Below are 15,396 nucleotides of genomic sequence, written 5' to 3'. Positions count from 1 at the left end.
CAGGAAATGTTTTAATAGTATAACATAAATAGCACTGTAGAGTCAGGAGACCCAGGTTCTAATTCCAAATTATCCACAAATTAGATATAGTCCAAGTAAGACACCTATTTCTTTGTGATTCATTTTCATTTGTCACACGGAAAAGTTCTAAGATTTGGGTGTAGCCCTGAGTTGGCTATTATTTGGGTGTGTCATTTAGGGCAAGACACTTAATCTCTCTCTGCTTATGTTTATCTGTACAATTACAGAAGCCAAAGAATTCATGACCAGTCAGTTGTCTAATATAATTAGATTCATATTCTATCTGATGCCAGGTCTCAAGTTCTACTAGCTCATCCTAGATTACTAGATAATAAAACATAATTTAGGTCTCATAAAGAAAATTAAACAAAAAGCCAAACAAACAAAAAGCAGACCAAGGTAAGGGAGACGTGCACAAATATAACATGTTAAACAACAAACAAACAAAAACCTTCATTCTAATGTGAAGACCATAAAAGATAACCACAACTAGAAGTACAAACAGGATTTTCCAATAAAAAGAAACACAAATAGTACTCCACCCTGCAAAAAAGAAAAATATTCACAAAAAAGAAACGTATTATTAATTGAACTATCATTTTTAGTTAATAAATATTTATTTTTTTTGGCCGCACCCACAGCACACAGAAGTTCTCAGGCCAGGGATCAAACCTGCATCATAGCAGTGACAACACTAAGTCCTTTTTTATTGTTTGTTTGCTTTTTAGGGCCATACCTGAAGCATATGGAAGTACCCAAGCTAGGGGTCCAATCAGAGCTGCAGCCATAGCTGCAGTGATGTCAGATCCGAGTTGCATCTCTGACCTACACCACAGTTCACAGCAATGCCAGATCTTTAACCCACCAAGCAAGGCTAGGGATCAAATCTGCAACCTCATGGACACTAGTCGGATTCTTAACCTGTTCAGCCACAATGGGAATTCCCCCAAATCCTTAATGCAAGGCTATGAAGAAACTCCAACAAGTATCTTTTAAGTTATTACACTGACAATAAAATAGCACTATGTGATACAAAAAATGATAAATGATAAATAAAAATTAATTACTTCTTATGTATCAATATGGATGAAGTTATTAGCAGTAAAATGCTGAGTAACAAAAATCAAGTCATGTTGGTTATCATGTCATTTTCATAGAATTCAAAAAGTAAGGGCAAATAAACATATAGATCATACATCTCTGTGGTACACTGTAAAGAAAAGCAACAGAATGATTAAGAAAAGGGAAAAAAAAGTTCAAAACAGTATTTATTTAATTGTAGTGCAAAGACAGGTGAACAGATTCAGGAAAGCACAGAAGGAATGGCCACAGCACGAAGTACAATACACATGTTAGGGTGGGTGGCAGGTTCACCGGTAATTGGCTTATTACTATATTTCACAACTTACATGCAAGATACATCAAAACTTTAGTTCTGAAAATTAAAAAATGCTGGAGTTCCCGTTGTGGCGCAGTGGTTAATGAATCCGACTAGGAACCATGAGGTTGCGGGTTTGATCCCTGCCCTTGCTCAGTGGGTTAACGATCCGGCGTTGCTGTGAGCTGTGGTGTAGGTTGCAGACGCGGCTCGGATCCTGCGTTGCTGTGGCTCTGGTGTAGGACAGTGGCTGCAGCTCCGATTCGACCCCTAGCCTGGGAACCTCCATATGCCGCGGGAGCGGCCCAAGAAATAGCAAAAAGACAAAAAAAAAAAAAATGCTGATGACATGAACTAGGTATAGTTTCTTCAAAAAGCATTATGGCAAGAGCTATGAAAACCTTCTAATGTATGTCTATTACAATAAAACTAAAGTTAATCTTTTCACCAAAAGTGTTTTTCAAGAAATTATCCTAAGAGTATAATTTGACCAAAAAAAAAAAAAAAAAAAAAAGTTTTTGGAAGATATTTAGAGATAATTACTTGCAAAAATTTAATATCAGAAACAACCTAGGGGAGTTCCCATCGTGGCGCAGTGGTTAACGAATCCGACTAGTATCCATGAGGTTGCGGGTTCGATCCCTGCCCTTGCTCAGTGGGTTAACGATCCGGCGTTGCCCTGAGCTGTGGTGTAGGTTGCAGACGCGGCTCGGATCCCGAGTTGCTGTGGCTCTGGTGTAGGCCGGTGTCTACAGCTCCGATTCAACCCCTAGCCTGGGAACCTCCATATGCCGCGGGAGCGGCCCAAGAAATAGCAACAACAACAACAACAACAAAGACAAAAGACAAAAAAAAAAAAAAAAAAAAAAAAAAGAAACAACCTAAATGCTCACAGGGAAATAAGGTAAATTAAAGTGTATCAACTCAGTACCGTCTCAGGTAATAATTTCAAAAGAAAAGATTATGATGTTTGAAACATGCACACAAAAATCTATGATATGATATAATATTATATGCAATAGGCAGTCAAGAAAAGTAGTTGTGTTATGGGCTGCATTAGCTGTGGTCAAGAATTTTTATATACAATTATGGTTACATTATTTTTTAAAGAAGACTATTTTAATTTTAAGGTTAACCTAACTAGAAAAAATTTTTTAAAGAAATTAAAGCTACTAGAAGGAATCTGATGAATGTATTTTTAAAAAACAAATCTAGAAGTCAGCCAAAATATTTTAAAAGGACCAAAATAAATAGAAAATCAGAAAAAATAGTTTTAATAGATGTATTCTCATGCTGATATATGCTATAATTTGATACAATCTAGTATTTCTATATTGGCTACTTTTACACTTTTTGGTGGTGTTCTCTTAAAAATAAAGCAACACACCTTAAAAGGGTGATATCCTGTGGAGTCTCTCCACCACCCCAGTGAAAGCAGTGCACAGTCTTACCTGGAGTTGATGGCCTTTCAAGCATGTTTAAATGATGGGAAATGAACGCCTGGCTATCATGAACAGTATCCATATCAATCTCCTCTTCATCTTGAGAATTTGAAAACTAAAACACATACACACAAAACAAAGGAGAAAAAGAGCCATCATATCACTTTATGTTTGGATTTTTGCTCTTAGGAAAGGTAGCAGAAAGGCCACAGAATATACCCCCCAAAAATCTTAAAAGAAAAAGTAGTCTTTTTCTCAAAAAGTATTAAGTCAAAGAAAAGATTATGTGGTCCAGCCACCAAAAGAAGCTGATTGGAGCTGACCAGAAATATAAAAGCAACTAAAATCTGTTCTTATGTTGTGGGAAGAAATAGTGAGCTGTGGCAGATTGTAGACACATAGTTCCTCCCCCAAACAGAGAAGAAGTATGTGATAACAGAAGTTTAACAATCAGTTGGAATGTCTTAGATGGACATTTGAATTCTCTTATGATTCAGTCTGTTCCATCTGTTCCTGCTAAGGAAAAACCAGTGCAAGTATTCAAAAAGATTTACAAGAAGGTGAATATCCTACACTGTTAATACAGGTTTAACCTGTATTTCTTACTCTGATTTTGAGTTTGACTTTACTGCTATCCTCATTCTTCTCCAGTATTTGACCAGGTTCTAGTGGGGACCCCAGTGGTGTATCAGCCTTCCTCTTCACTCCCTGCTGATGAGCTGATATATTACATGATGCTTCTTTGGCAAGGTGATCATCTTCCTGTGGCAATATTCAAGATCAAAATTAGATTTTTGAAGACAAGTAGCTCATGTTATAGCTGAAAACTAATACCTACAGCAACCATGCAGATTAGAGCATGCCCAGTGCCTAAAAGGTACCAGCAATGGGCTTAAAATAAATCTCACCTTCTTTTATCTGCTGGTCTTTTGAGGGGTGAGAAGGGAAGCTACCAAAATAAACTTTAAAGCTTTACCCAAAGAATGTAACTTTTGGTGTCATTTTCTCTTCTTATCCTGAAGATTCCAAGTATGAATGTGGACATATTAACAGGGATGGGCAGGAATCATAAACAAATTAACTTCTGCTGGTTTATAAATGTTCAGATCTAAAAGAGCTCATTACTGAGACTTTTTTTCCTATTAAAAGACTGTTTTGCTTCCTCATAACCTAAACTCTAAGATACATTTTAAATGTATAACAAATACTTATGATTATATTTCAGAAAACCTAACTGAATAAGTAATTTTAAATGACTACTGCTAACTAGCATAAAGAGAAATTTGAATTTTAAAGTATCAAAACACCAGTAGGGAATTGCCAGGCAAGTAATCTGGTCTAAATATTGGTGAAAAATGAAGCTTGAAGTACTGAGGACATTTTCTCATTATAGCAAAAATCATTTCTGAAAAACTATCTTTAAATTACAGTAAAATGATTGATATATATCCTAAAGGTCTTTCTACAAAAAGTTTGGTCATTTCATAATGCATGGTTAGAAACAAAAGCTTTCTTAAAGGCAAACACACACACATACATATATATGTATACAATGTATACTCTCCTCCCAAATCAGCAGATTATACATTTACTGTTATTTCCTTATATATTTGACTCAATAAGCCTTTGCCAGGCATTTTTTCATGTTTAGAAGTATGTTACTCAAAGTAGCAAAAAAAAAAAAAAAAAGAAAAGAAACAAGTTGAAAAGTCAGGGCTCCATGTTCAAACAGCTTTCCATCACTATGTATGGATAAGATAAATTAATATGGAATAGGTTAAATATTCATTTCAATCTTCCATTAATCAAAGTAGAAAGTCTATGCTCAAGTACAAAAAATCATTATGTGATCATAAAAGGAGTAAACGGACAGGCAGCACATCATTTGTTGTGTGCAGTTATATAGGTGTAACTAGCACTTTACAAATTGTGAAGTACTAACCTAATGTCTGCCAGTGGTTTTTTAAATGGTGTAAGAAGCTGTTAGTGGCTTTAAAATTTACCAGTTCAAAAAAAGCAATTCTCTTCATCAGAGCTCTACATAATCAAACTACATCTGCTATAATACATACGATTCTTACAGGGTTCTGAAATCCAACTAGCTGCGCGTGACTGCTTGGATTAACTGCAGTCTCTTGGTTGCCTGCTATGGCCTCTGGAATTATGGTCGGATTCAAGACAGCTTTTTTCTCTTTCAGATTAAGGACCAAGCCGAGTTCTGGCAAGGGTAAGCAGGAAGGTCTACTGAGGCCAAAAAGTGTGAAGTACAAGTCCACAGCACCACACCGTAATCTCCAGTCATGGGAAGTACCTAGGAAGTAAATAATAATAATAATAATAATAATAATAATAATAATAATAATAATGTCAATATACACCTTTATCCATGCATTTTTAACTGCTCCAGAACCTGTATGGCAGAAAGGATGAAACGATTATGATGCCTAAAAAGAACTATCAGTTGACCTAGGTGCCACTAGCAAACCCTCTACCCTAAAAGACACGTCTCATCTTAACACAGGTACTTAAAAACTGTTATAGAAAGAAAAACATTCAAATGAAATAATGCATTTATAACCGAAAAATGTTTATTACTTCATTCTTCTTAGAAAATAAAGTTAGACATCTAGTATAAATCTAATATTCCAAAATAGTATTTTTTTTTTCGGCTTTAAATTTTCCTTTTAATTCCTCCTCCTTGGTAACTATACTCCTTATTCATTCATTACCTGTTCATCCTGTCTGATTTTCCCCTTATTAGCCTGCAGGAAGATGGCACACCAAGAGCCTTTATGAATACTACCACTGGAAAGAAATTCTAAATCTCAAATTTATACTTTCAGATTTTAAATATGGTAAGAAAACCTACAACTACTTGAAAGAACAATTCTAAACTTGGACTTACTGTAGAAGAGGAAAATATTTTTCTAAACATCTTCATATTTGTCGTATTTTGTTTTTGCTTTTTAGGGCCACAAACCCACAGCATTATGGAAGTTCCCAGGTTGAACTGGAGTTGCAGCTACAACCTACTCCACGTGGGATCTGATGCAGCTCAGGCAACTCACTGAATGGACAGAGATCGAACCCACATCTTCATGGATACTAATTGGGTTCATAACCACTGAGCCACAACAGGAACTCTGCTGTATTGTTCTAATTAGGTATTTGTTCAAAAAAAAAAAAAAAAAAAAAAAAAGAAGAGGCAAACCCCAGAGATGGCAACACGTTATAAAACATGTACTGATCAGAAGACCACTCTGTAGAAATTTAGTTTAAAGTAAAGTAGTTGAAAGACTTTCCAATTTCTCTGATGAGTCTCAGTGCTTTCATCTCCAAGATAAGGGTTTTGGGCTCAGATTATACCTAACCCACAGCAATGACAAACCAGGGCACAATGACATCAGAGCCCTTGCTCACTTTTTTTCTTTTTTTTCTTTCTCCAGTGGAGTACTTCCAGGTAGATACTGCCATCAAATAGACCTGTTGAGATGAAATTTTCACCAAGGCCTAGATAATTTCTACGGTTTCCGGGAAGAATTTAAAATGACCTGGAGAATTTAAAACAAGTGAGAAGAAGAAATTTTCCTCTGGGTAAAAAAATAATAATAAAATAAACCTTATAAATACTTCATTTTGGCCAAGAACTGTGGTTCCAAAAGAGTACCACAATGCTTAAAAAGGAGAAACAAAGAGAAGTTGCTACAGCAAATTCTGAACAGCATAAATATTAAGGTTTGTGTTTTTCAACAATAAATAAGGAGTTCCCATCATGGCTCAGTGGTTAACAAATCTGACTAGGAGCCATGAGGTTTCAAGTTTGATCCCTGGCCTTGCTCAGTGGGTTAAAGATCCGGCGCTGCCGTGAGCTGTGGTGTAGGTTACAGACGTAGCTGGGATCTGGTAACTGGGATCTGGCGCTGCTGTGTCTGTGGCGTAGGCCGGCGGCCACAGCTCCGATTAGACCCCTAGCCTGGGAACCTCCATGTGCCACGGGTGCGGCCCTGGAAAAGCTAAAAAAAAAAAAAAAAAACCAACAATAAATATTAGAATAAGTAAACACATTTTAATCAAGTAGTGATTTTGATGAAATTTAATAGATAAGTGAACATTATATTAATTATATACAAAGAAAATCCACATGGGAGAAATTATAATTTTACTGAGTTCATAATATATATTAAACTGTTCTAGGCACTTTGAATGCTACATTGCCATGAAACAATTATCAATTCTATTTGAGACATCTTTAATTTTGCTACTGTGTAATAAGGTAACAGATACCTAACACGATTTGAAGGAAGACAAAGAGGCAGAAGCTCCTGAGGAGGATGTTTTCATTTATACAAACTACAGATAAACTGGAAATGAGAAGAGTGAAAGTAAGGATTTTACACTGGAACTCCATTTCCTTCCCTGGAATATCCATAGCTGGACCCTTTAATGGACTGACATAGCCTAATTTTATTTGTAGGCACTCCTTATTCTTCTCAAAACATTTTACATCGGTAAAGGTTCTGCAAAGGACAGGCATCACATTCCTGGGCTTTTTACTACCAACCCTCTGAGGAAAGGGAGAGAATCCTGCCAGAGCAGCTAGCCTAGTACCTATCTATTTGTGGGTACAGCAAAAAAATAAGTGAAGAGTGAATCTCAGGCACTTTGTCAGTAAAGAAACTAGAACTTTAGGGTGCACTTACACTGGAAGAAGACTAAACCTTGATGATGAGTACAGCCTAATGATGCCTTCTGCAAATAATGATCCTGGAATCTTTATGGTAGATGACACTGAAACGAGTCAGGCAACTGAGTATGAATTACTAAAAGTTTAAAAAAAAAAAAACCATTTTAATTGTAAAGAGCAAATGGAAACTGTATATTCTGATGATGAGCCAGGGTGTTGTCTTGTGTTTTGAAAGTCAGCTTAAGGATGATTAGGCAGTACAGTGAATGAAAGTTGCTAAATGCACTTGAACCCCTAGAATATGGTTTCTGTTAACTTTGTATTTCTATGTGGGCTTTTGGTTACGGATTTGTAAAGGTTTTGGTAGACTTTCAATTTGGATGGAAGAGTGAGCATTATTCTTTTGTTCCTAAAGCAAGTTCTTGGTGTTTTTTTCCTTAAAAAAACTATCATAGTAAATACTATAGAATTCATAAAATTTAAGGCTGATAAGCCCTCAAAAATATATATATATAAGCAGTGGTTCTGTTAAAATTACAAAACAGAAAAAAAATGAGAACTCCAATATTATTTCAAAATCATGGAATAAAATCTTTAAATGGTTGTCATAATGTAATTAAATTAAGTGGTTTAGCACTTTTGCTTACTTACCAGTAAGCTCTGTGATTTGGGGCAAGTCAGCTGCCTGGGCCATAAGACAAGAGCAATTAACTTAGATAATTTGTAAGATCCTCTCAGGCCTAAAATTCCCGTAATTCCAAATCAGCCAATTCCATTAAAGTGAGGCCCTGAAAGAGCTCATGATTTCTGCCCTCAGTGATAGCATTACGAAGACCAATCTTTAATCTAGCTATCCCTCCTGACCTGATCACTCAAATGGCAAGGAGCTCTCATGTATATGAAAAAAAAAAAACAGTCATTATTCTTTCCTCTCCTGTAAAAGTACTATCCATTCTGTTCTCATTAACAGTTACGCTTTGGGATGAGCCCTGCTTTACCTGAATCAGTAAAACAATATTTAGTAGTAACGTCTTCTATTCAAATCAGAAAGTTTTTTTTTTTTTTTTTTTTTTTGTCTTTTTGTCCTTTTTAGGGCCACTCCTGTGGCATACGGAGGTTCCCAGGCTAGGGGTCGAATCGGAGCCATAGCTGCTGGCCTACACCAGAGCCACAGCAACACGGGATCCAAGCCGAGTCTGCAACCTACACCACAGGTCACGGAAACGCTGGAACCTTAACCCACTAGGCAAGGCCAGGGATCGAACCCACAACCTCATGGCTCCTAGTCAGATTCGTTAACCACTGAGCCATGACGGGAACTCCCAAATCAGAAAGTATCTTAAGACAAGCCCCCAAATAACAAATATAATCCTTAAAAAATCACCTCCTCATTTTCTGAACTGTGTTATATTAAAGCTGATCAAACCAAAAAGCTGCTAAGAAGAAAAGTTCACTTTAAAAGTCACCATTTTTCAATAAACCCAGCACTCCTTATTAAAGACAGAAGCTTAAAAATTTGTAGTTAGGTTAAATAAATGCAACTGCCATGTGGTAGTTCTGTCCGGATCTTCTTGTCCATCTTACAATAAAGTAAAAACACAGCAAATTACCTATCTATTCATGTGTGCGTATACAGATATAATTTCCTACAGAAAATGAATTACGGTCAATGAAAATGTTTTCTTTTCTTCCACCATTCCTATTTCTAACAGGAAGGGTTTGAGGGAAAGAGAGAAAAAAGAGGGGCAGAACTTTAAAGTCTTCTGATGTTAGTATCAAAATTGTTTATTTTCTTACTTTGAAATCTAGCAAAATCTACCAAACTGAATTTTAAATAGATTCTCATTCTAACCCTTAGACTGAAGCTGTAAACTTTTAAACATTAAAACTTATGATGTAAATAAACAGTGTTCAATGCCCTGAACAATCACGTAAATGTTTTTATGTCATTCTTACAACATGCCGAACAATGAATAATAGCTTGGGAGTAATGGCGAAAATTTCCTTCACAATGATACAGTATCTCTTCAATGAAGCCCTATCATCTTAAGAAATAAAAATAGTTGTTAAGCAGGCAAGGCTAGAGAAAGTACTTATATTTTAAATAAAATAAAAAGCACCAATAAGTTTCTTTGTAGTTGGGGGTTTTGTTTTGTTGTCTTTATTTTATTTTTATGGCCATGCCCATGATATGCAGAAATGCCCAGGCCAGGGATTAGACCCACACCACAGCAGTGACAAAGCTGGATCCTTAACCCGCTGAACCACCAGGGAACTCCTTATTTATTATATGTATTTTTAAAATTACTGTCATGCTGGTCTATAATCCAGTATTTTACTTAAAATGATAAAAGACAGGATCTCATATATTCTGAATGTTGAAACATCTTGCAGTAGGAGAAAAAAATACATAGAGCTAATAGAGGTCAGAATGGTCATAACTCCACCTGATCCTCATTGTCCACACAGTCAAACACAAATTCCTGGGGCCCTTCACTTTTGGATCCTAATCTATCTTTCCAGATAACACTATTTTCCAAATAGCCTTGCAGAACTCAAAGTTTTTACATATAATTCTCTTACCTAAAATGCCTTTCTCCTGTAGCAACCTCTTTTCCATCCCTCAAGGATCAGCCCAAATGTCACCACTCATGAACATAACATTCTGGCATTCCTGGCGTGGTTCTGTTCTTCAGGTTCCCAGAGTACTCTGTTCTTCTCTTTATTTTGAACTACCTATTCCTATCATTTATCTGTTCCTATCTTTCCATTATACTAAGTTAATACAAAAGGCATCTTTGTACGCACAAACCATACCACAGTGGAAAAGAGGAGGTGCTGGAGAAATAATTAGTGAATAAATTAATGCCTGAAACCTTTAATCAGAATTGTCCCCTTGACAATGTAATATTTTTAATGAAAGTAAACCTATTTAAGATTCTTAAGCAATGAGGGACAAAGACTACATAACATGAAAGATGCTTCTCTCTAAAATTGTTTTACTTTCTGTAGAGGATTAATAGTTTAAAAACTATATGGGAACTATAAGGACATTTTTGGGGACAACTGAGGAAATGTGAATATGGAATATATATTGGGGTGGAGTGTGTAATAATATTGTGTAAATGTAAGACAATGTCCTTATTCTTAGAAATACATACTGAACATCTGGGGACAAGTATCATGATGCAATGGATTTTCAAATGATTCAGAAAAAAAGAGTGAAAAGAGAGAAAGTAAATATAGTAAAGTGTTAACAACTAGTGAATGGAGCTGAGAGTATACAGTTATTCATTGCACTATTTCTTAAAAAAATTAAAGCTTTGAAAATTTTAAAAACAAAATGGTGGGGAGAAAAAGTTATACAGGAAAATTAAACCAATGAATGGGTTTAGCATATATATATATATAGCTTTGTGTGTGTCCATTTGTATTTTCAAAGCAAAAACTGTTAAGAAGATATCTTAGTAGTGCCTAGAACTCAATGCTAAGTGGAACTATCACACTCCAGGCAGAGTGCAGAGATCAGGCAGTCCCAGGAAGCAGAAGTCTAGAAATCTTACCTCTGGCACAGAATCATTAAAATCTGTCCAGTACCTTTCTAAAAAGAGCATTAATATTCACTGATGATTTATCAATTTTTAAAAAGCATGAATATGATTTCTCAGTCCATTTGTCTTACTCTCAAACTTTCAATTTTCTAAATCCTGTTCTTATCCTACCACAATCTCTTATTGAAAAGTTTCCAAACCCAGCTAAGCAAACAAACTTTGATTCCTCAAAAGCACCTGATGACCATCTCATAAGATGATCCTTTCTTAACTGCCATGATACTCCCTCCCATAGACTTTTTTATTTTTATTTTGTCTTTTGTCTTTTTAGGGCCACACCCGAGGCACATGGAGGTTCCCAGGCTAGGGGTCGAATCGGACCTGTTGCTGCCGGCCTGCGCCAGAGCCACAGCAATGCCATATCCGAGCTGCGTATGCGACCTACACCACAGCATATGGCAACGCCAGATCCTCAACCCACTGTGTGAGGCCAGGGATAGAACCCGCAACCTCATGGTTCCTAGTCAGATTCATTTCTGCAGTGCCACAACTCCGTATACTTTAAATTAGTTCAAAAATTTAATAATTAAGCAAAGTCAACACCTCTCAAATCCACCTTGGAATAAAACAGAAATAAGCGAATGAATATCACAAAATCCCTATTGTCCAGAATTTACTTGTTCTCCATATGTAAATCAAGATAATGCTTATATCAAGTGACAGGATAACCCAAGAGCCCCAATAGGGAGTAAGGGGCAGAAAGATTTCAGCAGAATTTAGGGACTTTTTGTTTTTTGTTTTGTTTTGTTTTTTTTAATCAGAGCTGCAGCTGCCAGCCTACACCACAGACACAGCAAGTGGGGATCCGAGCCACATCTGCAACCTACATCACGGCAACACCAAATCCTTAACCCACTGAGCAAGGCCAGGATCAACTCTGCAACCTCATAGTTCCTAGTCGGATTCGTTTCCCCTGCGACATGACGGGAACTCCGAACTTAGGAACTTTTGAAGATGCTCTAGCTCCTTCTGTTACAAGTGGGTTCTCATTACCATTTCTTATACAGTAACTATTAAGAAGATAATATAGGAATGTGAAAAATTCTCATGATAAAATGCAATTTTAAACTTCATTACAACTATGTATATACACACACATTTTTTTCCCAAAAGCCAAATATACTCATACCTTAATAGTGGGGATACAATGGAATTATATTCTTTTTTTGCTTTTTGTCCAGAAAAACTCTGCAACATGATATTACTTATCATTTAAGAAGAAAAGAAAAGAAAAAGAAATAAACTTTAAAAGAATTTCTTAGATCAGATTCATTCATGTATCCTAGAGGCTCAGGCTGGAAGGGAAATGAGCAATTTTCTAATCTTCCTTGTCTAGTGCCCAATATTCTCCAAAACAGTAAAAAGAAAAACAATACCAACCCCCCCCGATCATTTTGTGCCACTCCCATTGTTCATATTGTTCATATTGTTTCCATATAAATCTGAAGAACTGAGCAATAAATTGTTTGACTATAGCCTCACTGATCTGTTTAGATTACTGGCACAGAGAACTCCAAACTAAAGCAGTAACTGTACTCTTTACTGAAGACTATCAAAATTAAATACCAAATTGACAGCAAGCAGAGCTTGAATTTGTATCCAATGGGCTTTAAATGTTTTATAGAGACTGTCCCATTCATCTTGTCCATGAAATCTTTCCTAGAAGGTGATATGAGAATTCACTGTACTTCATTTTGCTTTCTTCAAAGTTGTAATCCATCACAATCATGGAACCATGCATTCTTACTAAGAATATATTCAACATGGAGCCACATCTTAACTACTGGATGAGCCTTTACAAGTTCTCAAACTTGTATGCTCATCTTCTGGATCTAAATGACAGTAATCATAACATCCTTTAAGGTAACCAAGAGTAGCAAAATATAAAATGTTATGTAAACAGCAACGATCATTCTTCTAGGGATTAGGGAAAACGTGAAAATAATAATTTGGCAATATCAATATAAACTGGATTATATGTTGTCTTCTGAATATTTTGCGGACAAGGGCCATTCTATTTTCAATTTTATTAAATTTCAACGAAATATCCAATATGATGCCCTTACTTGGTACTGTACTATGATTATGAAAGTGAGGGACAGAAGATATATAACCACTTAACATCTCAATGTTAGTAAATTAAAAATGTTTTGAAAAAGAATGAAAACTTGGTATTTAATTGTGATTCACAGTGAAGCAATCACTAGTAAAATAGACTGGGCAAGTTATTTTTAAGTACCTAGAGAGAAGGTAAAGTGACATATTTTGTTAGAAATGAATACCCACTGCTCCCTCACCGTCTATCTACAGCTATTCATCTTTAAGCAAAACACTTCTCAGCCTAGCTTTTGAAAGAATTTTAAAACAAAACCAGTATTACAATTTTAACATATCAGAGATAGAAGGCAAATTTTCTTTAAATATATACAACACTTATAAACCAATAGAAAAAGACCAATAATTCAATTAGAAAAAATTGGCAAAGCTCACATATAAGAGAAGTATAATGGTATCATTACTATATTAGTATAACAACATTTTTGAGCACTTAATATGAATAAGATACCATGCTTCACAAATACTCATTTATTTTTCAGTTTGCAGAAGTAGTATCAGCACCATCTCCATTTTAGAAATGAAAAACCATAGGCTTAGACAAGTCACACTTAACCCTCAGCAAACTGGTTCCAGAGCTTGTGCTTATTAGGAGCACTAACTACCTCTCGATTTCATTCAAATAACATAAGTTAAAACTGTGATGACATACCATGATTTCGAAGGTACAGAACAATAACAATATGAACTGCTCTTAAAAGGATAAATAAGAAATTGAAAAACAACAACAACAACAAAAAAAACTGATTACCTCTGGGAAAGGCCACTAGGAGGCTAAGGAAAAGAGGTGAGAAGACTAATTTTTCAACCCTGTGTAATCTTCTGAAATAAAAATTACAATAATAATTTTCAAGTTTATGTTTACAGCTCTTTAAACATTTGAGACCCTTTCACATGCATTAATATTTTTGTTTCTTCAATCACTCTGTGGGCAAATGTGTACCACCCCCACCACTGTGAAGGTAGGTGTGTCTGAGAAGTATTCTCCTTAAAAAAAAAAAAGGACAAAAAAAAAAATAACCACAATTCTTTAAGTACTAAAATGAAAATATTACAATAATAAACTTTAAAAGCCACTGCTGCCTTACCGGAATTCATAAGTTTCCAGAGTTGATCTACCAAAGCTTCATTGCATAAGGGAGACTCCATGTTTTTAGTAAATGGTGGGTTCTTAGTCAACATGTTTAGAATCTTATGTCTGAAAAACAAAATTAAATTTTTGCTAACCATTAAAAACATTTGAAAATTATCTCCAGTCCCTCTTTCCTATTTTATCATCTCCCTTCTTTGATCTAGTTTTGTATTTAAGTTTAGTTTCATTTCAAAAGACATTATGTTGCATCCTAGATATTTACTATTACTTTTTCACTAAAAAATTCTGGTGGATTTGTTCTCTCTAAATGTGCTTTACTTGGCAAAAAACAAAAAAAACAGAAAAAAAACAGGAGTTCTCTTGCGGTGCAGTGGATTAAGGATCCAGTGATGTCACTGCAGCAGCCCAGGTTGCTACTGTGGCTTGGTGACTTCCACATGTTGTGGGTGCAGCCAAATAAATAAATAAATGAATGAAAGTGCTTTGGTGAAATTAGCTCTTCTAAAACCTGACTCTATACATTCCTAACCAACCTTTCCCGTCCCACTTCCAAAACACTGTACTCTTCTTAGAAGTTTACAAAAAAGACTGGTCAATAAATATAAAAATCTTAAAATGAGGCAAAAAAAAAAAAAAAAAAAAAAAAAACACATGTAAGCCAAGAAGTCTATATTTGAGATAATACCAACTTCATTACAGTATCTCTACAAAGCATAAAAATGTGCAAAAACATTTTAAATATGGAGACTGCTAAAAAGTTTCCTCAAAATAAGCTTAAGTTTGGAAGAGTCGATTAATAAAAATATCTTTATAGAAGGTTAACAGTTAAACTCCACTACTGGAGGTTTTAATCTCACGTGAGAGGCTACCTGAAGCAGCCTCTACCATAGTGAGGCTACTCTTGCACTATGGAGTCTTCTGGAAAATAGGAAAATGTGACCAAAACAACATTTGGAAAAGAAAATGCCTGATGCTATGAGCCGGAAACACCATAAAAAGAGAACAGAGAAGGAAAAGGAGAAGCAAGGAAGCCATGGCAGTGGTCTAGCGTT

General features: G+C 35.6%; 1 protein-coding gene across 1 annotated transcript in view; it reads right to left on the bottom strand.

Annotated features, from left to right (window-relative positions):
- Positions 1–15,396, bottom strand: part of TAF2 (TATA-box binding protein associated factor 2) — an 87,202-nt gene that overhangs the window by 11,845 nt on the left and 59,961 nt on the right. Inside the window, exons 22-24 of the mRNA XM_021090551.1 lie at positions 14,340–14,449; positions 4,923–5,152; positions 2,851–2,956 (exon numbers count right to left, since the gene is read on the bottom strand). Coding sequence (XP_020946210.1) covers positions 2,851–2,956; positions 4,923–5,152; positions 14,340–14,449 — 446 coding nt within the window. The remainder of the gene's footprint in view (positions 1–2,850; positions 2,957–4,922; positions 5,153–14,339; positions 14,450–15,396) is intronic.

This window comes from Sus scrofa, chromosome 4, assembly GCF_000003025.6.
Source record: "Sus scrofa isolate TJ Tabasco breed Duroc chromosome 4, Sscrofa11.1, whole genome shotgun sequence".
Lineage (NCBI taxonomy): Eukaryota > Metazoa > Chordata > Mammalia > Artiodactyla > Suidae > Sus > Sus scrofa.
Note: the sequence above shows the minus strand (reverse complement) of the source record. Positions and strands in the feature narration are given on the sequence as shown.